Source organism: Pleurodeles waltl, chromosome 5 (assembly GCF_031143425.1).
Source record: "Pleurodeles waltl isolate 20211129_DDA chromosome 5, aPleWal1.hap1.20221129, whole genome shotgun sequence".
NCBI lineage: Eukaryota > Metazoa > Chordata > Amphibia > Caudata > Salamandridae > Pleurodeles > Pleurodeles waltl.
Genome location: NC_090444.1, coordinates 756739339 through 756765188, shown reverse-complemented (window position 1 = coordinate 756765188; position 25850 = coordinate 756739339). Strand labels below are relative to the sequence as shown.

The 25850-nt window shown below is 42.7% G+C and overlaps 1 protein-coding gene across 1 annotated transcript in view; it reads left to right on the top strand.

Moving 5' to 3' along the window:
• The window catches only part of SYNE1 (spectrin repeat containing nuclear envelope protein 1), a 1478055-nt gene that overhangs the window by 829922 nt on the left and 622283 nt on the right, over positions 1 to 25850 (top strand). The window contains exons 86-88 of the mRNA XM_069234720.1: positions 19624 to 19761; positions 22928 to 23113; positions 23795 to 23917. Coding sequence (XP_069090821.1) covers positions 19624 to 19761; positions 22928 to 23113; positions 23795 to 23917 — 447 coding nt within the window. The remainder of the gene's footprint in view (positions 1 to 19623; positions 19762 to 22927; positions 23114 to 23794; positions 23918 to 25850) is intronic.

Genomic DNA, 25850 nt, shown 5'->3' with positions numbered 1-25850 from the left:
TTAATGGTTATTTGTCTGATATTTCTGCTTTTTGTGGTTGCCTGGTCAACTCTCTTTGTTTAAGTCCCCTATTGTACATAGGTTCCTTAAAGGCCTTACACATCTTTTTCCTCCATCCCAATTCATTCTGCCCAATGGGATCTTAATTTGGTTTTGACATTTTTGATCTGTGCTCCTTTTGAGCCTCTCCACAATTGTCCTCTCAGGCTTCTTACTTTGAAAACATCTTTCCTTGTGGCCATTACATCTGTCCGCAGGGTGAGTGAGCTGCAGGCTTTGTCTTCTAAGCCGCCCTAACTTTCCATCTATCCTGACAAAGTGGTGCTCCATACTACGGCTTCCTTTCTGCCAAAAGTGGTTATGCCCTTTCATGCAGGCCAATCCATCACCTTGTCTACTTTTTAAGCACCCCCACATCCTTCCAAGGAAGAGGAGAGAAGAGTGTTGGCATTGAAAAGAGTTCATAGTGGATGATCACCTCTTTGTCGGTTATGTGGGTGCGAAGAAAGGTCAGGCAGTGCAGAAATGGACCATCTTCAGGTGAGTTGTTCTTTGTATGAAGATCTGCTACATACTGGCCAAGAAGCACCCCTTCCCTGACGAGGCTTTGCATGCTCATTCTACCCAAGCTTAAGCTGCGACCACTGCCGCAACCAATGCGTTAGCATGCAGAGTTCCAGTTCATGAAATCTGTCAGGCGGCAACGTGGGCATCTGTGCACATACACCAAACACTACTGCCTGGACATTCAGGTCAGTAGGGATCACCACTTTGCCCATTTGGTCCTGCAGGACTTTCTAGTATTAACTTGGTTTGCAGACCCACCTCCGGGGATTGTATTGCTTGGGTATCTATTCAGAGGTAAGGAATCTTCACCTAGATGTCTATGTCAGTTAACAAGTTAATTACCTTTTGTAACACTTCATCTGATAGACACAATATCTAGTTGTAGATTTCTTACTGACTCGCCCATCCTTCCCTCTCTGCAAGCTGATTTCTCGGGGCAGGGACTCCCCTATCAAGGCCTTAGTTTTTAAGTACCAGTAGGCATTTTCTTTATGGCTCTGCACTTCTGACATGGAACGTTGTGAAAGAAACGTACGTCTGCGCCAGGGTGGGTCCTTTATAGGAACCGAAATGTCATATCCTGCGTGTGTTATGCTGATGAGGGATGTGAAGCTGATTGACGCCATCTAATGACACAGGGGTACTGCTCACTAAAATCTCTGGATCCAGTCTGACGCCTGGGGAAATTCAATGGTAAGGAATCTGCAACTTGATATTGTCTCTCCCAGATAAGGCATTACAGAAGGTAAGTAACTTGTTCCTTTGGCATGTGGCCTGCTATCATTCCTATATTGACTTGTAAGAAATGGTGGCTGATGTAGCAAAGGCTTTTACCCATTGTGTATCTCTTGGTAAATGTGATAGTAAACATTGGCCAAGATTCTTATGAGCCAGACATTCCATCAATCAGTAAAACAATTAACTGTGGCCAAAAGATCAAACCTAACTTAATATTCCCTGATTCTCTACAATGTATGAAATATTTAGACCAGACCTAAAACAATTCAAGTACACAAAAACGGGAGGAAACAAAAGGAAATAAAAAAAATCTTAGTGACAGCCCTAAACAACAAATCTCAAGCAGAATAATCGTATACCAGTATTTCTTGTTACAATCTTGTAAACTAAAGTTACATTGTGTTAGCCTCTTCAGAAAAAAATGTCTCATTCCTTCTCACTTACCACCCTTTGAACAGCATTTTAGCTTACGGCTGTACCTCTGTTTATCAGTGCTTATATGTTTACATTGATGAGGTTTGTTTTATTTTGGTGGACTTTTGTCAGTTATTAAGGGTTTGTGGGTTTATTATGAGTTTGAACTTAACACAGGATAGTCCACCTGTCTGTCATAATCATATATGTTAATTGAAAGATTGGAGAATGGGGAAATTATGATGACTCATCAGTCGACTTCAAAACGACATACGTAATTCAGACAGTAAAACACACATTCAAGAAAAAAGATGCAAAAGACTAACATCTGCCCGCTTCTGCACAAACTAGGGTCTCATTTCAGTTCATAGCTCTCATGATGATAAGTTTAAAGTGCCGACCTATAACACCTACATAACCCATTCTATAATTGATTACATTTTAATGAAGGCAACTGATTGTCCCAGATTTGAAATGCAAAGGTCCAGTGGAATAGTCCTGGCCCCTTGATATAACTCTATAAAAAAAAAAATGTCCAGAGATTTCTATTTTTGACTTGTGTTTTTGTATCATTAAAGAAGCAATTTAGCTTGAGTATACGTTGCTATTCTGGGCCAGTTTTTTCTGGATGACATTTTTAAAAAAGGCAGATGTGTTCAAGTGATGATGTATTATTTCAGGAACCATAAGACCTATTTACTTCATTTTGGTGTCTAAAACATAGGTTTTGGAGGTCAGGTAGTTTAATAGAGACATAAAATAACTCCTCCGAGTAACCCTTCTGCCATTTTCCAAAACGGCGGCTCTATAATTACGTGTTTTAGCCATCATATTGGTAATTTATTTAATATTGTTTTTGTTTCAGGTTTTCTATTTATTCAAATTCGTAAACATGAGCAAAGCAGGTGGTAGCAGAGGATCTTTACCTCCTGACATAGGCCCTCATTATGACTCCGGCGGGCGGCGGAGGCCGCCCGCCAGAATTCCGCCCTCCGTAATACCGCTCCGCGGTCAGAAGACCGCGGAGGGTATTATGAGTTTTTCCCTGGGCTGGCGGGCGGTCTCCAAAAGACCGCCCGCCAGCCCAGGGAAAAACTCCCTTCCCACGAGGATGCCGGCTCGTAATAGAGCCGGTGGAGTGGGAAGGTGCGACAGGTGCTGTTGCACCCGTCGCGTATTTCACTGTCTGCAAGGCAGACAGTGAAATACATTTTGGGGCCCTCTTACGGGGGCCCCTGCAGTGCCCATGCCGTTGGCATGGGCACTGCAGGGGCCCCCAGGGGCCCCGCGACTCCCCCTCCCGCCATCCGGTTCCCGGCGGGAGAACCGCCAGGAACTGGATGGCGGGAGGGGGAGTCGGAATCCCCAAGCCGGCGCAGCAAGCTGCGCCGGCTTGGAGGATTCCTTGGGGGCAGCGGGAAACCGGCGGGAGACCGCCGGTTTCCCTTCTCTGACCGCAGCTAAGCCGCCGCGGTCAGAATGCCCCGCGGGGCACCGCCGGCCTGTCGGCGGTGCCTCCGCGTCCAGCGGCCCTGGCGGTTACAAACCGCCAGGGTCGTAATGAGGGCCATAGTGTTGCTAACTACAAAATCTGAGGACTCCTTCAACAAAGAAAATGTGCCATATGCCAAAATAATCTGAAAGAAAAGCTAACATCAACTGTGGCTGGACGAAAGAGGTCAAATATTTTATCATTGTAACCACAAGTGCTACAAGTCATGAACAATGGAACAAAGCCTTGAAAAATGTCTCACAAAATTGAAGAAGCCAGTAAATACAACAAGAAAACGAGTCTTCTGAGAAACCGACGACAACTAACCCAATACCCATCCACTTAGAAGATCGTGGGCCACCCCTCGTCCGCCTCCTACAACTGATCAGAAAGCAGAGAATCTTCAATGTGTTATCTGTGGTTTAGCCAGAACAAGGGCGAAAAGGGATTGACTAAAAAACTAAGTACAGAGTATGTGAGTCTCAAAGGGCAAACATGCTTTTATCTGCAACTATTTTTTTCCAAGATGAAGATTTAAACTGAGTAGCTGATCTAAACAGCAAGATGAATGTATTTGCAGTGGATTTGTATGCCCACCCAAACTGCATTCATACTTACATTCGTAAATATGAATGTACAATGAGCTTCCAGCAGAAGCGTAACCACCAGCCTTCAGTTACGTTTGCACTCTTTGATAAAGCAAATACATTTTTAAAGTCACTCTTGAATGCTAGCTACGGGTTCACACTCAGTGAGATCAGAGAAATGATGGTCAACATTGATGAAACTGTATTGATCTATAATAATGAAATTAAGATTTTTCTGGTAAGAATTTACAATGACAGAATACATTTTTGTCAGTTTAACAAAAAGAATGAGACACTTATGGTGTTCTCAGCTGATTTGACTCCTGAAGTTCTTGCTGCCAAAATAAGATCACAGGATGCAGTAAAATCGGTAGGAACCATTTTAAGAAACATCCTGAATGATTTGTATTTTGGACTTAATGACAAATTTTCGGATTCCCCAGAGCTCCGCAAATCATGGGAGTCTATAAGGATGTCTGATGTTGTCTTAATATTTTTTACATCATTGGTTAATATCAGAAAAGCAAAACTGTTGCAAACTAAAGTTCTTGAGCTCGGAACAGAAGCCTACAACATTGATGATGGCTTTGAAGATATAAGCGAAGAAGTGGAAGACAATCCCATGAACCGACAGGCTTATTCTGTGCAAATGTACTGTCTTTTTCAAATCATAATTTATGAATTACATCACAGCAAAAATATAACTCCAATATACCTGATGACTGCCCACTCAGTCTATGACAAGTGCAAAAGTAGAGAGCTAATCACTTCAATGAATAGGATTGGTATATCAACAAGTGAGGGAGAGGATTAGGCACAGTGGTCAGAGTGCCCCCCAACAGGAGCTAAAGATACGAGTTCGAGCCTCAGTGCAACGTCCTATGATTTTGGGCAAATCACTTAGGCCCATATTTATACTTTTTGACGCTAAACTGCGTTAGCGCAGTCAAAAAATTTAGCGCCGTCTAACGCCATTCCGAAGCGCCATGCGGGCGCCGTATTTATGGAATGGCGTTAGCCGGCGCAAGCAGACCGGCGCTGCCTGGTGTGCGTGGAAAAAAACCACGTAGACCAGGCAGCGCCGGCGTAGGGGGAAAATGGCGCTAGGGCGTCTTAAAATGGCGCAAGTCGGGTTGACGCTAAAAAATCGTCTTAACCCGATTTGCGCCATTTTTTCGACTCCCAGACGCCATTTAAATGACTCCTGTCTTAGTAAAGACAGGAGTCATGCCCCCTTGCCCAATGGCCATGCCCAGGGGACTTATGTCCCCTGGGCATGGTCATTGGGCATAGTGGCATGTAGGGGGGCACAAATAAGGCCCCCCTATGCCACCCAAAAAATTTTGAAAAATATAAAAAATTATACTTACGTGAACTTACCTGAATGTCCCTGGGGTGGGTCCCTCCATCCTTGGGTGTCCTCCTGGGGTGGGCAGGGGTGGCAGGGGGGGTCCCTGGGGGCAGGGGAGGGCACCTGTGGGCTCATTTTGAGCCCACAGGCCCCTTAACGCCTACCCTGACCCAGGCGTTAAAAAGTGGCGCAAATGCGGGGTTTTTTGACCCGCCACCTCCCGGGCGTGATTTTTGCCCGGGAGTATAAATACGACGCATTTGCGTCGCCGTCATTTTTTTAGACGGGAACGCCTTCCTTGCATCTCATTAACGCAAGGAAGGCATTCACGCAAAAAAATGACGCTATTTGCCAATACTTTGGCGCTAGACGCGTCTAACGCCAAAGTATAAATATGGCGTTAGTTTTGCGCCGAATTTGCATCGAAAAAAACGACGCTAATTCGGCGCAAACGGAGTATAAATACGGGCCTTAATCTCCCCGTGCCCATGGACAGCGCCTTGAGACCCTCACGGGTGATAAGCTGTGCTAGATAAATCTACGTTCATATATTGACGTAGTACAGAGCAGGAACTTGAAAGCAGCTCATGCTGTGAAATCCTGTGAATCCGACAGCACACCACTTCCAAGTCACTTTACCAGGAAATTATTTACAGTTGCTACTCTTGATAATTTTGATTTTGAAGACAACTCTTCTTTGTCTGGAACATCCAGCACACATGATACTGCCATGGCGCTTTTTCAAGACTGTACCAATGAAGGGGCTGCTAGGAAATAAGCTGTGTCATCTGCAGGCATACACAAATGAAGCTGCAAACGTATAACCCAACTGCCTTGCAAACATGTGCAAAATCACTACAAGCCGTCAACATGTCCCAGCCTACCAGAAACTTTCAAAGTGGCAGAGGACATGGATTTTCTTCTACTTAATGCTGCGGTCCGCAAAGCTGATTTAAATGAATCTGATATATCACTTATCTGAGCGGACTGAAGCATGAAGAAAAGCCAGTTCCTCGGTGGGCTGGAATTCATGCTCTCTTCTCCCAGGAAACCATCACACTTAAAAAGGGAGGGTTTTTACCAGTAATACCATCTCCAGTCACAAACTACGCAACAGTATACACAGCTCTAAAAAAATTCCAAAACGTGCGTGCTCAACTTGAAGACCAGTCTATCCTGCCAATTTTCTGCGATGGAGGTGTTTTCTGTATTGTTGCTGACATTTCTTATGAGCAGTCCAGCAGAATTTGATTATATTTATCCAATGATGGGTGTTTTCCACATGACAAAAGTTGTGTTGCGGTCTCAATAGGTGTGCCATAGATGATGCACTTATTGAAGCCTAAATCTTTGGAAGCAAAACTGTGCAGTCAGTATTAAGCAAAACTCATTATCTTTGTTCGTTGCTAGGTATGCTCATATCTAAGGCTTTAGAAACATTGCATTGGAATGCCTTTTCGAACCAGAATGACAAATTACGTTTTGCATATCTTATCTCAGAAGTGAACAAGGCACAGGGTGCACTTCGTTCAAAAGACATAATGCAAAGCCAGGCAATGTTCATTGCACACAGTTCAAAATCAGAAAACCTGAAAACCAAGTTTGTAGAGTTTGTCAAAGTATATAAAGAAAAATCAGAACATTGCAGGTACTAGGGACAAGTTTTGCACATGATAGCTCTAGTAACAAAACTTGGTACATGCTCATTAGTAAGGGGATTGGCAGCTGCACATAACAACTGTGGAGTCACTGATTACTGCGTTTTGAGGAATTCAATTGCATAAACTACCTGAGATATGGGTCCTGTTATTTTGAAAGAGTGAAGAAGCTAGAGGTGGAAAAACCATACCTGTACAGAAAATTGTTCCAAATACATTTTGTGGTGGAAGACAGAGAGGGAAGGTTTAATGCTGTGGCTCCAGATATGAAACTGGAACAGATAATCCAGAGATCACAGAAAAGCTCAAAGAAATTGTTGGTCAGACATGTAAAACTGAATATATTGCTCAATGGCAACTGGTTTTCCATGAAGTCCTTTCTATTTGCAATGTTTTCTGAGGGATGACAAGAACAAAATTAATGGACCATTGTGAAACTGTTCCTCACTACGGACTTGTGGGCAAGAGAGGGGAACGCTTTAATAAACATGTTGACAGCCTTCTTCATTTCATGCAGCAGCAAGGAAACCCTTTGAATTGACTGAGCCTGTGTGACTACTCAATTTCGTGACCAAACATATTCATGAATATTTTATAAAGACATGCCTACTAGATGTTATAGAATGTGGATTGAAAGTATAAGCAGAACTGAAGCAGGAGAGATGTGTATTGAAAGAGAAAAAACTGTTTGACATAATCACTAAAGCTAAACTTCCACAACTTAATTGCCATAGTAAGAGTTTTGTCCAACCAGGCACTACAAAACAGGTTACAAAAAAAAACAATTTTCGCACGCAGAGCAAGAGATGGATGTAGCAAATGAAAGGGGTGAATTTATCAAGGACATTCTGTTGAATGATCTTCTTCCAACAAGCCCATTATTTGATGGAGATTCTGCAACCAAACTAGTGAAGCGCTAACTCGTACAAGAGCTAAAAAAAAAACCTTCTACCTGAAGAATTTCAATATGAAAAGTTGTCCTCATTGAAAACTGCTATTGTTGTGGACTAAATGTCACAATTGTGAATTGTCAAGATTTCATCCATGCAAAACTTTGGCTGGGTTGTTCAGACTGTTCTACAGATATCAAAGTCAGTGTGCTCCTTGCAAGAACTTCACATTGTCAAAGAATGTGAGAGATCGAGATGAATGTCTACAAGTGGAATAATTTACCTTACCTGCATGAAAAATGTGACACCTTTACCTGTGCAACTTGATAAATTCTGGTCATCAACATTGAACAAGATGAACTTGGAGATGTTAACTCTCCAAAACATTGCTGATGCTTTAGTGAATACTGAATTTCTAATTATCACAAGTGGAATGATTGTCAATGAGGAGTTGGTGCCTGCACAGACATATTCAAAAGGTATAGGCCATATTGTTCAAGAACTTAACAGCAAATTAGAGGAAGCCGATCTTCATGTTGTGCCACATGCTGAGTGGGCGATTCGAAATGGTTCCAATCGAGTCATTGTAATGTCAAATGACACAGATGTTATCATTGTGCTACTTAGATTTGTTGCAATGTTCATAAGTCAAGGATTGTCCGAGTTATGGATACGTTATAGAACAGGCAAGAAAGAACACTCAACTCCGCTTCACATTCTGTACAAGAAACTTGACTCAAAGATGCCCAGTGTTCTTATGAAGGCACATATTGTTATGGGTGATGACTTTATGAGCAAAATTAGAATAATGCTGCTTTAAGTGCTGAACCTGTGAAGTTTTTAAAAGGATTTGCTGAGACAGAAGAAGAATGTGACTTAAAGACGTAGAAAAATACCTTGTGTGTGTGTGGAAAACAAGTTCTGACTGCCACAAATTTGAGGATCTTCGGCATAGTGAGTTCAAGAGATCAGTCCCGCTAAGTGACATTCTACTGACGTCATATTCTGTGCGTGGACACATTAAAACAGTGTTTTACTTGATCAGAAGTTGTGTAAATGTTTTGGATCATGCATATGTAGAGACAGATCCATGTGAATTCGGTTGGGAAGATGGTGGGTTGCTAAAGCCTCCGAAATGTCTAAAGCCTCTACCCACAGAACCTGCAAATACATGTACTTGCAGAACCTGTGCTACAAAAAGATGTCCCTGTCAATATGCTCTTCTCAAATGTTCACCATTCTGCAAATGTACTACGCACGATTGTGCAAACAAATAAAGTGAACTATGAAAATGTGTCTAAAACAGGAGTTATCAACATAATTTTTTTATATCTAGAATTTAAATTAGAGGAATGGAAATGAAACCATGTACTACTGATCTGCAAAAGGTAATATTGAGACCTGTTGATAAAAACAAAGTGCCTATGTGCGACGCATAACTAAAATAACTAACCAATAGATTTACCAAAAGATGTATCTTTAAAAACTCAACACCTTTTAAAACTCGTTCTAACGATAGATGGTTTGATGAAAAATGCAAAGAAAAAAGACCTTACTTTAAACAACAGTTCAGAGTAATTATTCAAGATTCAAAATTAGGGCTGCAAGATCATGATACAAATCACTTATTAGAAATAAGAGAAATTACTTGCTGAACAGCAAGTCTCAATCATTAGAAAAAGCTGAATTTGAAATAGATACACAGGAGAAACCACATGGAATCGAACATTATGAATCTAGCATGGATATCTCACTTCTCCATCATCTTTTATATTAAACATAATTTTGTCCAAGCTTAGTTCCCTCACATAGAGGAAGCTGGAGCAAAAAGCACAGAGCGATCAATATATGTACAGAGGTGCTCATGAAAGAGAAATTGAAGGAATTAATAAAACACCTACACAATGGAAAAGCTTCTAGAGCTATTATGATACCACTAGAGGTATTTTTGTCATACCCTGAATAGTGTGAAATACTCACAAACATCTTTGAAAACATTGTTTCCGAACAAACGTTGCCAAAACTCTTAGCAAAACAATATTTTCGTACAACTGTACAGTATAAGATGGCCACAAAAATGATCCGAAGTCATATAGGCCAATTAGCCTAAAACTGATATTCAGTGGTGTCAATGAGTGGGTCACAAGCAAAAATATCCTCATGCCATTTCTGTTGCGATTTTTGAAAACAATTCTCAACAATCAACAGATCATTACCTTTTTTCATATAATTCACAAATTTAGCACAGCACAAAATGAGATTTAGATTTTACATCAGCATTTGATCTGGTCCTGAGGCACTTACTCTGGGAGAAATTGTCAATTTTGGCATTGATTCAGTTCAATTGCTGTTTACTGAAACTACTTCCCAGGTAAGATTAAATCAAACAGGCAACATCAGCATAATTCTATGGTGGTCATTACGACCCCGGCTGTCGGTGGAATAGTGGAAGTATTACTGCCAACAGGCTGGTGGTACCTACATCCACTATTATGACATTGGCGGTTTGGCCAAGGCCAAACCGACAATGTACCACAATGACTGCCACAGCAGTAACAATGGCCGCCCTTGGCATTTTGACCCCCTCCCACCACCATGGTTTCAGTGGTTTCTGTACCGCTACTGAAACCATGGCGGTATGCACTATCAGTGCCAGAAAATTCCTTTCCTGGCACTGATAGGGGTCTCCTTTGCCCCCCTCCCCCTCCCCAAAGTCCTCTTCCACTCTCCCTCACCCGCTCCTGACCTCCCCACATTTACACACATACACGCACATATATACACACGCGTACACACATTCACCCACGCATTCATACATTCATACACACTCACAGCAACACTCACGAACATACATCCAGGCACACACGCAATGTCACAATACAACATGCACGTACACTCACACCCACTCATGCACACACGCATTACACAGGCATGCACACATTCACACACAGTCACACCCACACCCACACATGCACACAACACCCCCCTCTCCTGTCGCAGCACCCGACTTACCTGCATGCAGGGGGTCATCTGTCAGGTGACGGGACGCCGCGCTGCTGCCACCAGCAGCATCCGCCTGCAAAACACCACCAGGCTGTATCATGGAACATGATAAGGTAGGCAGTGTTTTGCTGGTGTGGGGCTGCTGCTAGCAGCAGCGCCACCTTACCGCCGTCCCCCGCCATGACTGTCGACGGAATTCCACCAGCCTTCTGGCAGAATTCCGTCTATGGTCATAATGGCATGGACAGTCGGTAGCCACGGCGACAGTATGTTGGTGGCCGTTGCCGCGGCAGTAGGTGGCATTTGCTGCCAATGTCATAATGAGGGCCTATGTGTCAGAAAGAGGGTCAAGCAAGGTTACCTTTTAGCACCTCTCCTTTTGTCACTCTGCATTAATAACCTTCACCACCAAAAAATTCTGAAAGCCACTCATGACATTCTAGTAATAAATGGCTTCAAAACACTGGCTGTCATCCATGCTAACCTCTTATTTCTGATTTCAAAGACCCTCAAAGGTCTGCAGGCACACCTCATGGCCATGGAAGGCTATTGTAAAGTAAATATGTTAAAAACCAACACAGGAAAATCAAAAATCTTTATTACAAAATGTCAAAAGATTTTTATTTTTAATAAATGATACACAATTGGAAGAAGTCAACTCCTCTCAATACTAGGGCTAATTGACAGAAAACTTAAATTGAAGATCCATACCCAGAGAATTCTGCGGCTACAGGCAATGTGATGTTGAGGATTGAAATGAATTATGGCCATCGCTTCTCAGAACATATTGACAGCCTTTTTCAAGCAAAATTTTGAAGCTAGATAAAATATGGAGCTGGATTACGGCGCATAGATAGGACCAAAATCGGCATTCATTGTTTTGTGAGGAAATTCTGGAAATCATTGATCCAGTTGTATTCACGTTTCCCCACAGTAGACCTCGAATCAGACATCAGCTGTCTTTCTACTGTAGCCAACTGCCAGATAGCAGCCATTAAATATGGTTTGAAAAGACTATGAGCTTCTGCAATAATTTGGTGAACTGGGAATAGAAAGAAGATTAGTCCAAGAATATCAATTCTCCCAATGCAATTCAGTGGGGAAAAGAGGTCAAGAGACTCATGGCATGCTTAGATTTCGACTAAGGGATTACTCCATCACAACAGTGACGAATAACCTGTCTGCCGAAATCTAAATTGCATAGGAAGCAATGTGTTTTTAGATTTCAGCGAGTGGGATGTCCTGTTGTGACGGAGTAACCACTAGGCCGAAATCTAAATCAGGCCCTCAGTTTGATACTACACTCCTATCCTCTAACCTGGAGCTTCTGTCAAAAAGGGAGTTAAATTCCATTGTTAACAAACACTCGTCAACCATAAAAATGACTCAGACAATTAGGGCTCTTGTAAAACTACACCCCATGAGCCATGCTGAATTGAATGACCCCTCACTGAATTTTCAATAGTACCTCATCCTGCCACCAAACTGAAAAAAGAGGGGACTCTTTGCTTGAGCTACAGGAGAGTTGTCTGCTGTTAAATTGCCTAATAAACAGGAGAAACACAGCTATCTCAGATAAATGTTTATGTGGAGTAAGTTATGTTGAATTGTAATCTGTATGATACCATGTAGTTCACCACAATAGCCAATATACTGAGCAGAAAACAAGTCAAAGATCCAGACTAACAATTGTTCTTCCCGAGCAGTAAAATTTACTATGGGATGGCCGCTCTAAATAGCATGGGTGTTCCGCTGTCCATTATCCTGTGGTGGACAATATCCTGGTCAAAGGCTCTCAATAGCTGTGCCAGTTGAGGCTCTTCTGCCCAAAACCTTGTGCTTCCTTCTCCTCCAAATGAAACAGATAAAACACAAGTTTAGTGGAGCCTGAGCCCTGCCAGCATAAACTACAGCTCTTGTTCTGTCAAACTCTGACTGTGGCCCTTGGTTCCTTGAGCTGCTGTCACAACCATCCTTATAGTGAAATGGCCTTTTATTGTTTTCCTTTAGATTAGGTCACTACTTTGCGCAATCCTGCTTTTCATGCAGGCCTGTAGGTCTTGCTTTCTATTCATGGGCCAGGATGGGAAGTGGGCATCCTCCTTATGGCTTTTGAAGGACTCAGAGTCCATTGGGCATTTGTCCGAAGTGCAGCTTGTGAAGATTATATAACAACTGTTTTTATCTGATGACCAATATGTTATTTTCTTGTAACAGACTGGTTACCTCGAAAGTGTAGCAAATTAAATACTGAGCAGGCTTTTATATAGATGCTGCACTTCTCTATGAATTTTACTTTCATAAACACCTTTTCTCATTGATCAGATGTATAAAAGGTGCACTTGACATGTTGCATTAAAGGGTATTAGGTAAATGAAAATATTGTCTTCTTACATTGCACTGTTAGCCATTGTCAAAGGGCGAGGTAGCACTATAGAGATGCAGCAATAGAGGACACTACGAGCCCTACATCCTTTTCTATGAATCCTGATTTCTAACCACTACCACTTCCTGCTTCCCTTTACTAACTTCTGTAATGTTCACTGAATGTTTATTTTTTTAAATCTCTTGTTGCTATGCCACAGATTTTAGTTATTTTTCTTCTTCCAGTAATGTTGTGAGTGTTTCCCTATTCCTTTTTCACATTCACTGTGTTTTCTGTTGTTCAATTCTGCTTTGTTTTTGTTTGCTGACATCATTATTTTCTATCTTTCCTCAGTAATATGCCTCCATCTCTATGTGCCACAAGCCACATGTTTCTTTTTGTGCTTTAAACCATACCATCTTAAAACAAAATAACTCTTCTTCCTAGATACTTTCCCTCTATTTCCATATTTGACTTTTGATCGAATCACAGTTTACTCTATCCCTTCAAGTCTTAGGGGGTTATTCTAACTTTGGAGGAGGTGTTAATCCGTCCCAAAAGTGACGGAAAAGTGACGGATTTACCACCAGCCGTATTACGAGTCCATTATATCCTATGGAACTCGTAATACGGCTGGTGGTATATCAGTCACTTTACCGTCACTTTTGGGACGGATTAACACTCCTCCAAAGTTAGAATAACCCCCTTAGTGTTTTCCTAGTGTCTCCTTTGTTCTGTTTCCCCCGTGCAGGTTCCCTCTCTCTTGAATGGAGCTCCTTACTGCCATGTCTGTAGGTCTAGGGCTCTTTATCATTCTTGAGTTAACTTGACAGTTTGCTGACAGAATACCTTCATGCATACAGACCATAAAATAGGAAAATGCCGATTTCCAGTGTAGGTGTTTGGTAAGTAGCTAGCCTCAGAATACTGCAGATGCCTGTCTGCTGTTATACTGATTAGAAGCTGTATTATGTAGAAAACATAAGGAGTACTGTGAGAAATTAGGTATTAGTTGAGGAGATGAGAACCTACCTCAATTGATAATCACAATCCTTGTCAGAGTAAACTACATAAGTCACTAAATAAACTTGTGCTTACTCCCCTGGTAACGTGGCTCAAAACCAGGCTTAACTTACAGGCAATGTGCAGTGTTTATGCAATATTCAAACAGTAATAATGTGAAAACACAGCACACGAATAATTGCAAACCAATTTAGAAAAACAGAGTATTTTTTAATAAATAAAATGCCACCAAAATCAGTATCACTGGAGTTATGAATTGTTAAAGTTTAAGGTTCAAACTAGCACCAACTGAGTATATTGTGTTGTACTGGACAGGGACAATGTCACATGTTCAGGCCGATTGCAATGGAGCGCGGGCCGGATACTGGACCATGTTCTTCCCATTGGAAGATTTACCTTTTGACTTAGATGCGAAGAAAGAGTGATGCAGCTCTGCGTCACTCTGCGTCGGATCCTGTAAAACCTTCAGTGAGGAGCTGCGGAGCTCTGCATCACTCTGCATTGAATCCCATGAAACTTTTGGAGAGGAGCTGTGTGCCTCAGTATCGCTCTGTATCGCTCTGTGTCAGATCCGGTGATGCCTTCCGTAAGGAGTTGCACGGCTCTGCATTGCTTTGCGTCGGTTCCAGTGAAGCCTTCAGTTAGACACAAAGAAGTGCAATATAACTCCAGACAAGGGTTCAGGACCATGAGGACAACACTTGGGGGTCAGGACTCACTCCCACAGATGAGAGCTGACAGGACCAGGTCAGGTTTAGTTGGGTCTGGTCATCTGGGAAGCATGAGAGGCCTCTGCAGCATGTTTTACCCTGTAGTTTACATAGGTGGTCAGTCAACTGACCCTTGAAGTCATTTCTGGGACCCTAAGCTCAAGGCAAGCTGATCCAGTCTTCCTTCTGGATCTTCAGGGAGCAGGGCAGTCCTTATGGTCTTCACAGGTCCAGGAGTGTTTTGATTTCAGATTCTCAAATGCAGCTTTTAACCCCAATGCCAGCCTGGATGAGAGACCCCTCTCTTTGTCCAATTCTAAACTAGATCAGGTTAGTTCCTCCCTGTGCCCTGGGGCTGGCTCCATTCTGGCTTGTGAAACAAAGGACAGCCAGGCCCAGCTATGAGCTGCTTCTGCCAGTGACAGGGTGAGTTGTAAAGCCCCTCATACATTGTCACTTTACCTCCCTTCACCCAACCATCCATTGACCTGCAAAACAAATCAACACACTCCAACCATGTTTGGGATTCCTTCTTCTTATAGGACCTAAACTTGTCCTTATACTGCTCAGGGGTGCGACCATATTTTGTGAGTATGGCGTCCTTCATGATAGAGTATGTGAGCCCCTGAGGATCCCCTAAGGATGTCAGAGTATTCCTCCCCTCTACCTCATAGTGCTGCCACAGACCCCCCCCCCCCCCACAATGAGCTTCAGGGACTAGATTCATATGGAGAGCAGACTCATACCCCTTGAACCACAAGAATATGTCATCCTCCCTTTTGTAATCCTTCACAAGGTCTTTTGGAATGTGCACCCTCCTCTCAGGCTGCACTGTGATATTGCTGCCGCCATCCCTGCTGGACTGACTCCTATGATCCAGTTCCCTTAAGCAAAGCTCATAGGCCAGCAGTAACTTATTTTCCTCTATGGCCATCCTCCTCCTAACTCCAACTGGTATGCCCTCTCTGTCTGTCCTGTAACTCTTCAGGTGTCAGACCCTTTGATGAGACACTGCTACCTGCCCTGGAGACTCTCTCCTTGGAAATTACAGGCCCACCCACGATACCATTGTGTATGGATTGCTCTTCCTCCTCCTCCTCCTCCTCCTCTGTGTGCCCCTCAGTTTCCTTGGCTGTCACCCAGGCCCTCTGTGCCTTCCTCATCTCCTCCTTCCTGGTGGAGCCCTTAATGGGACGGGCAAGATTTTTGCAGAACTGCCTCAACTGAGCAACTGTATAGCTCTCCAGTTTCCCTAAATCAAATTCAGCTCCAACTGATGCATCTCCAGATTGAGACATGATGAAGAGTTAACAAAAAGTGCAAAGTTCCGAAGGAAGAAAAATTAGTTCCCAATGAATTTAAGAAAATCAATCTAGGATCACCAAAAATTTGGAAGTAGGAAAAAAGTGAGCAAAAGCAAAAACAAGCCGTATGTGGTCCCATAATGGTCTGCACTGAAAACAGTAGTATACACTTAATCACTGTATATCAAGTACAAGTACAAATCCAATCCCACCGCTGCCACCAATGTTAGGAATGGGGTCTTTGGTTGGCAGTCAGGTTATCCCCTGTCCAAGCAAGGACCCTCACTCTAGTCAGGGTAAAGGAGAACCACCCTTGGTTAACCCCGCTCACCCCCTCGGTAGCTTGTTACAAGCAGACAGGCTTAACTTCAGAAGCAATGTTTAAAGTATTTGTGCCAACACACACAGTAACTCAGTGAAAACACTACAAAATGACACAACATAGGTTTAGAACAATAGATAATATTTATCTAAACAAAACAAGACCAAAACAACAAAAATCCAACATACACTCGTCAAGATATGAATTTGCAAAAGAATAAGAGTCTTAATCCTAAGAAAACAGTGAGACCACTGTTATTTCACAAAAGTACCTGGGTAGCGTCACAATAAAGCTGCATGGGTGAGTGTGTGTCAAAAAAAGGCCAATGATGCATTGATTTCTCACCTGCAAGCTAAAACGTGCATTGTTCCTCCTTCGGTCGGGTCGGCGTGCATTGTTTCTTCTCTCCCGCAAAAGAGCAATGTGTCGATCTGGATGGGCACCTCAGGTCCGGGCAGGCTTTGCATTGATTTTCCACGCCCAGCGATATTGCATTGAAAATCCGTATCATAAAACAGCGCTTCGTGGGGTTTGCGTTGTTATCAGCCTCTGTTAGTGGGTGTTGCCATCGTTTCTCCAGCCATGTTGCATTGATCTTCCAGCCGTGATGCAGGTGGACCATTGATTTCAGCAGCAAAGCTGGCTGCATGTCGTTTATCAGCCGCGTCACGGAGGGTGTATCAAATATTTCCCTGCACAGCGGTCTGCGCGTGTATTTCCAGGTACTGTCTGCCAGCTTCACCTTTCAAGGGCCCAGGAACTAGATAGGGCACCACTTGGCAGGGCAGGAGTCTCAGTAGAGAGTCCAGGTGCTGGCAGAGGAGGTCTTTGATGGCCCTGAGACTTCAACAACAGGAAGCAAGCTCAGTTCAAGCCCTTAGAGATTCTTCTCAAGCAGGAATGCACAACAAAGGCCAGTCTTTGTCCCCTTTCACAGGCAGAAGCAGCAACTGCAGGATAGCCCAACAGAGCACAGTCACAGGCAGGGGCAGCACTTTTCCTCAGCTCTTCTCCTTGGCAGAGGTTCCTCTTGATTCCAGAAGTGATCTGATTTTCAGGGGGTTTGGGTCTTCTTCTTATACTCCTTTCTGCCTATGAAGTAGGCCTACTTCAAAGAGAAGACTCTGTTGTTTTCAAGATCCTGCCTTGCCCGGGCCAGGCCCCAGACACACACCAGGGGGCTGGAGACTGCATTGTGTGAGGGCAGGGACAGCCCCTTCAGGTGTGAGTGACCACTCCTCCCCTCCCTCCTAGCACAGATGGCTCATCAGGATATGCAGGTTACACCCAAGCCCCCTTTGTGTTACTGTCTAGAGAGAGGTGCAAACAGCTGAACTGTCCAACTGACCCAGAAAGGCAATACACAAACAGACAGAGCCACAGAATGGTTTAAGCAAGAAAATGCCTTCTTTCTAAAAGTGGCATTTTCAAACTCACAATCTAAAAAACAACTTCACTAAAAGATGTATTTTTAAATTGTGTGCTCAGAGACCCTAAACTCCACATTTCTATCTGCTCTCAAAGGAATCCTCACTTTAATAATATTTAAAGGCAGCCTCTATGTTAACCCATGAGAGAGATAGGCCTTGCAACAGTGAAAAACAAATTTGGCAGTATGTCACTGTCGGACATGTAAAACACATACGTACGTGTCCCGCCTTTCACATACACTGCACCATGCCTATGGGGCTACCTAGGGCCTACCTTAGGGGTGCCTTACATGTATAAAAAGGGAAAGTTTAGGCCTGGCAAGTGGATACTCTTGCCAAGTCCAATTGGCAGTTTACAACTGCCCTCATAGACACTGCAGTGGTAGGTCTGAGACATGTTTACAGGGCTGCTTATGTGGGTGGCACAACCAAGTGCTGCAGGCCCACTAGTAGCATTTGATTTATAGGTCCTGGGCACCTCTAGTGCACTGTACTAGGGACTTAGAAGTAAATAAAATATACCAATCATGGAAAGCCAATTGCACATACATGTTACATAGGAGCACTTGTACTTTAGCACTGGGTAGTAATGGTAAAGTGTTTAGAGTATCAAAAACAGCAAAAACAGAGTCCAGCACACATCAACAACCTGGGAAACAGAGGCAAAAAGTTAGAGGAGACCACAGCAAGGACACCAAGTCTAACACAGGGTAAGCTTCTATTGAAGTTAGGATAGTTCTTGGTACAGCAACCAGGCTAACCTTTGAAGTGCAATCAGGGCTAGGACAGCTCCTATCCAGCCATTGTGTCAGTAAGACCCACACCTCCCCAATCCATGTCCGTTTCCCACTGTCTGTGAGAAATTCACAGGACAGGAGAGTCATTAACTGTGAAGTGACTCTGGACACTGGCTGAAGGCACATTTGGGTTAGGCAAGAAAATGCAAACTTTCTAAAAGAGGCATTTTCAAAATAGCAGATTACAATCTGACTTTTTCACTAAATTCGATTTTACATTACTACTCAAATGTCTTTTTGAAACATATTTCAAACTGCTCCCAAACCTACATTTTCAGCCTCTAGGTATACATAGTACCACATGCTAAGGACTTATAAATAAATTAAATGTGCCAATTAGGTGTATGCCATTTTGCCATGTTTTAACAGGAGAACATAATGACCTTACCAGTACCGTGCACAGAGTGCTACAGCCGACAAAAACAGGTTTAGCTAAGAAGGCAAACATCTGGGGTAATACCACGCAAAAGATGGGCATTCCCCCCAGGTGTAGACAACAAAATGTTCATTAGAATAAAGACAGATAAATGTCCTTTTAATACTGCTATTATCTTGTTAAACAGTTGCAGGTTATTTTTAGGAGCCTGTGGTTCCAAAATTAGCATAATTTTTAAGTACTGTGAAGAACACTGAATGAATGTTAAGCAGAAGTCACTTTTCTGGAGCTAATAACAAGACATTAAGATTAACTACTCAGACTGCTATTTCTGTTTGCCTTGGTAGTGACATGAACATTCTGCCTTTGAATGAAAATCATTTGATTTAATCCATAGAGAATTTGCACACAAGTTACATTAGCATTAGTCCACAGTCATTTGTCTCTGTTCACTTGTAACTTTTATTAATTTAAACTAATTCTGAATTTTATGGGATTTATGTTTTTAATTTTCATGTTTTGTTATAGAGTTGGAGGATTCTGATGGACTTGCTGTGGTGAACAAATATTTATTTGTTTCCTTTTTCCTGTTCTAGGCCACCACACATTTAGACGAATACACAGAGATGCTTGAATTCATACTTAAATGGATCGAGAAAGCCAACATTCTGGTGCATGGGCAGATATCATGGAATTCTTCCAGTCACTTACGTGATCAGCTGAAGGCCCATAAGGTATACCTGCGAAAGAACTACCCTTCTATTTTAAAAATGTTAAATAGAGCTACATTTCAGTGTAACTGTAAAATTGCTTTGTATGCCTTTGGTTTAAAAGGTCCTCAACTTCCCAAGACTGTTGTAATATAATGAAACTATTATTTCAGTTTGCCTCTAGTTCATGTATTTGAAGGAGTCCAAGCTGATTATAAGAGATTTTGTTGCTTCACACAATTCAACTATATACACCAAGTCTGATTCTCCATGCAGCGATCAAACGTTTTCACGGGGCCCTCTCGCTCCCAAATGCCCCACTGCAAATAGCCAGACGCTGGCTTCTATCACATGCTGTGGGATTGCCCAACATTACAGCCTATATGCCGGGTGATCATCACCATGATGCCGCCTGAACTGGTTGGACTCGCTCTTGCGCCTATGCCTGAATCGTGTCCATTGGGGCTATGCACCCGCGCAAGAGGTACAGATATCTCCATAGGTTTATTGATCTTGCCTTTGTGCTCTTCAAAAGACTAATAGCCATGGCATGGAAAGTACATGTCCCCCCAGATCTCCAGCTCTGGCTGGCCTTATGATGACGTGGACGCGGGCAGAGGCCAACACTATGCGACTACTCCAGATGCAGGGGGACACAAGGACCAGTGGCGAATGGTGGGACCCCTCCTTGTTTTAGGTTGAGAGCAAAAATAATGCACCCCCCTGTGAATCATGTCTCACCATCACACACTTTATTGCACACTCAACCTCTGGTGGGCCTCCAGCCCTCTCCATAGCAGCTACACCATTGCCCTGGCACATGACCTCTCCTACTCACACGACTACCACGACTAGTCCTCCGTGCTACACGAGTTTCAGCCCCCAGCACACTTTGATTTCTTCATTGGGCTGCAACCCCCCCCTTCTGGTGCTGCTTGCTAACATACCCCGCTTATGCGCCATCGCTTGTGGATAACCTGTAGTGCTGCCCAACACCCAGGTCTTCCTACACACTCTGCCACATTGTCATTCACAAGCAGACTTCACAGTTGCATTAACACTTTTAATAACTGTTTATTTGTTCAAGTGTTCATCGTGTTGATTCCGATCATTGGTATGTTGTGACGACTGCAATGACATGCTCAGCTGATAACTGCTACATGGCTAGTTGGGAAATGTCTCTATGCCCAGGTTCATACTTGTCGACAACGTTGTATAATGCCTATGAAACTTAATAAAACACATTTAAAAAACTATAACAGATTTTGTCCAGCTGATGGCACAGTTTCACAGGCAATAGTCATCTTTTTTCATATTATTAACTGAGGTCAGTTTAAAATATCACTGGTGTTACATTGCATCCAGTTTGCCTTGCTAGAAAGAAGAAAGGAAAGTGGATGATTGCCTTAAGGCTTAAAAGCAGAGTCATGGAAATGCAAATAGGAACAGATGCCTGCAGACTCAGGATGTAGCTTGCTTCTTGTAGGAGAGAATGCAAGATACCAGGAACCACACAAGAAGGCCAATTCATGCAGCATACTAATGAAGATATGCAAGAAACAGGCAAGCCTAACCCTATAGATCTCAGGCCATAGCCAGTAAATGTAGGAGAACAGTGTTAAATCCTCCCTATTGCTTGTCCCTCCCTTATGTAGTTCTTAGTGTTACAAAAAGTGGAACTATAACTTGATGTTGAACCTACTGACATGAAGAATAATACTACTCGTAAAATAGCAGAGGGCAAAGATGGTGTTCTGGAGGTAAAAACACACCTCTCATTTAATTGACAATGTGTGAGCTGTGTATGTAACGTCTATTAATAGTGCACACTTGCTAACACAAAGCATATTGAAAGCATAAGAATATTGAGCCTTGACCCAGTAGAAGGGATCCAGACTGCACTAAATGGAGGTGCTTATTATGTATATATTCATGTAAGTGATATTTCTATTGTGCAAACCTAGCCAAAAGGCGGAAGACTGCTTTGCAAGGTCAAAGGTAATCATAGAATTAGTGGATGTTGGCTTGTTTTTCTTTTTTTCTTTTTTCCTCTTCTTAGTCTACAATCTGATAGCTCCTGGCTCTGGGTGTGCACAAAACTACCAGTGATGCTGAGCTTGTCTACAAGATAAGGAGGTGCTGGTCATGATGACTTTGTAAATAATGATATCATAAAAAGGAAGCAATAACAACCCAATGTGCCTAATTGGAATAAAGGTATACATGTATATGTAAAACGGTGGTTCAGTATCGGCTCATTTCATAAGATACTGCTATGTTTAAGGCAAAACAAGCTGCACAGTTTTGTCAGTCCAGGTCATAGATATCACACAAGCTCCTTCACTCATAAAAGAGATATTAAATCGCTCTTCATAGCATTAACACATGGTACTGAAGTCTCTAACACACATACAATAATCACAAACTATAGGTGTTTAGTTGTCCCAGTCATCACACAGTAATGTGTAACAAGGGTTGTGACTGAAGGTGTGTATGTACATGGAAGGAAACAAGCCGGGCAGATCAATAGGATTGGAGGAATAATTAAAATGCAAGATAGCTGCTGAGGGGGCCCACAGTTGTTCACAGTTGTTGGACCACTAATAGATAATTTGTGCAAGAGCATTAATAGATAATTTTAGTTCAGACCATTAATAGATAATTTGAGCATGAGCTACATGCAAGGAGGCATAAAGTGGGGAACTGACAATTAATATTTATTATTGACCACCAGCATGTGGGATATAATGCTGTTAGCTTTGCTGCTCCTAACTGTACTCAATACTTGTAAACAAAATGCCCACATTCCATGACTGCTTTGTGCTTCCACTTCACCCTGTCATGAAGCCTATAAAGAAGGTAAATAATAGCAGTTAATTTCATCACTCTAACCTTTTGAATTGCCTTAGCAAATCTCAACATTTAAAAAAAGATATAAATCATAGTTCATTGTATTATTAGCCACTGTAAGGAATCTTATGGACATTGATAATATGAGGCCCAGGGTGATATCTTCTTAGATTAAATAATCTTTACATGTAGCACAGCCCTAATATTTCCCCATATCCTACTCCTACAAACTCAATGACTAAACAAAGTATTATTCAACCTTGTAATTTTCTAATTGCTCTTTGAATGTAGTCTGTAAGATCAAAGTTGAATACCGTCTTTCTTTGTCTTTCCTTACAAGGCTATGCTAGAGGAATCTAAAGAAATCCACAGTGATCTGGAGGCTATGAATGAGAAGATAGAGTGTCTCACCAGTGTTTACTGTACAGATGGAATGTACCAGCAAATCTCGGATCTGGGACATCAGACAGAGGAGCTACAGCAAGTCATCAAACTGCGCTTACAGAACCTTCAAGAAGCTAACAAGGTATTTTTGCTATGTGGTTATATCACACACATATAACAAACTTGTTGATGCTGTGCTATAAAATTATTTTCTAGATTGGTAAAATGTGTACAATTATGACCGAGATCCAATAAAAGAAATGGGTGTGCCAGGGCGAGACACGTTTTTTCAGAATGATTACTGAGTTCTGGCTCTCAAGGCAGTAGAAATCCATTCCTTTAGATTATGGTTGTGTCTTGCTTTGGCAGGTGTCTGGCTTGGCTGTGCTTGGAAGTAAATTTCTTCAAGATGACTAATGCTTTCCTCATGGAGGGTAGCAAACCAGTAGCAGAGAGTTTTTGTTGGTAACCTGCGTTATGTTATACCAGACATGCAGAGTGTAGAGTATTCCTGTGGAACAAACCCCAGGGATGTGCTTCGGCCAGCTTGAGCTAGGGCCACTTTGCTGTCTCCCTCCAAGGCTGCTCAGATGTTCATCAGCATATCTAGTTCCACTACAAGAGCACTGAGAGTGGGGTAGTAGCAGTCACAATGCTGTAGCTGCAGTTGTTTGGCCTGTTGACAGGCTGTCCCTTTCCCGGGTGAAATCAACAGCCTTCCTGAAAGATGCCTCCTAACACCTGGTATGAAATTAGGCCAGAAATCATAGCATTTTCTGTTTATGGTATGTTCATGTATCAAAATGGTATGTTCTTTGTTTAGGATATGAAGAAGTTTGAAGGTGAGGTCAGAGCCCTGCAGGCTGCACTAGAGCAAGCACAGACGTCCTTAACCTCTCCAGAGCTTGGTCGTTTAAGTCTGAAAGAACAGCTGGCTCACAGACAGGTAACATAATACAAAACTATTCTGCTATTGACTGACCATTTTTGGTGGGATTGTTAATTGATATTAGTTCGAAACAGTTTAAATGTGACTTTACTAGAAAAGATCCCCACTGAAACAGCCAAATTGTAAACCTCTAGGCTAAAGTATTCATCTTCTTTAAAAATATGGAAAAAACAATACATATAAATGAGCTGAAATACTGTATCCACAAACATAACCTTCAGCCAGACTATAATTTGCAGAAAATATTGAAATAGTGTAATGAAATTTGCTGTGTATCCATTACTATTCGAACTAATAGCTGGAGTAGATACACCAATAATCAGCAACATCTCTTTCTAGGGTCCAAAACAAACACCTTGAGCATTAAACTTGGTTTATCGTGTATTTTGCACATTCTGTAGTGTAAATACACCATGAAAGAATTTTATTAGAAAGAAAAGATGTATGCTGAATCACAAATGCTACTGGTTTTAGTTGAGGTTGATGTACCGTGTCACTTAGGGCCTCATTACCAGGTTGACGGGCAGACCGTTGAGCCGCCAGCAGCATGGAGAGGAGACCGCCGCAGAACCAGTGGTCTCCACCTGGGACAGTTACAAGGTTTCCACTGGGCTGACCGGCAGAAACCTCTGAAATCAGAGGTTTCTGCTGGTCAACCCAGTGGAAACTGTCTGGTGGCATTGGCCCAGGCTCCTCATGGAGCCAAGGCCTATGTCATGACACAGAGGGTGCTCCAGGCAGACTGTGCATTCTGAGGGGGCTGGGACGGGGGGGTGCTGCACTGACCACAGCATGGTGGTGGGTAATGCAGGGGCCTCCCTGTGGCTCCCAGCACTGGCTTTCCTCCAGCCTTTTCATTGTGGGGGTCCCCGCCATGAAAAGTCTGGTGGAAAGTGGACTTGTGGCCAGCGCTGCGGTGCTGAACTTAGCGTCACAGTGGCTGACCCCAACTCTGACTGCCGCCACCCCGCAAGGAGACCCATGTTCCTGGTGGTGGCGGCAGACCCCTGGTGGTCCGCGAGGGTCGTAATTTGGCCATCGAACTGCCTGGAGGGCAGTGGTCCGACCGCCACTGCGAGGCTGGCGGTCTAACGACCGACAGCCTTGTAATGAGGCCCTCGGTCTAATTGTTTAGATCAGGTATGAGTCACAAATATAAAAAGCATAGCCCAAGGGTGTCTTCATGCAACATTCCATTAGCTAGTAGGCATCCTACTTGTTTTTTATATGTCATTAGCCAGACGTTTTGTGTTGTATCAAAGTAGCATCCACAACATGTTTGATAAACTGTGGTTGATAAAGTGTCTAGAACACCACAATAAATACCCCAGTCCCAAAATGAACACCTTATAGATACTGTTGATCCCTTCTTGTCTCTTTTTTGCAAGAAGACCCTATTTCAGTGGGGCTTCCTGTAAGATTTACCCATCCATTTGGCATCCTAAAGACAAATTAAAACTTACCCCCAAACCACAAGATGACATTCCGTGCCTAAGACCTTGTGATACCTGGTTCAGCACATTTTGTTTCTCACCAAAAGATGAGCAGTCACAGATGGCCTCCTTTTTAAAATCCTGTGTGGACTTAGTGATGTGCAACAGGTTTACACCTATGTTAATGTGGTTAGAATCCCATTACAACAATCTTGATTGCAGGGCAGAAGTGACACTAATAATGTGGTACATAATTCTTTCAGTGCTTTTGTTCCCCATTCACAATCCTCCAGACAAGAATCAATCTATTCCAGTTTCAAAACATTTACTCACCCTAACATGTAATCTAGAATCCGATGCAAGAGCAAGCCTCTACCTCATGCCACGTTTTCAAGTGATCAGTTTGAGTGAAGAGTTACATGGATTTTTTAATTAATGCAGACTTTTGCTTTGAAGTTTGTTTCACAGTTTTTTTACGTTTATGTTTTATGTTGGCA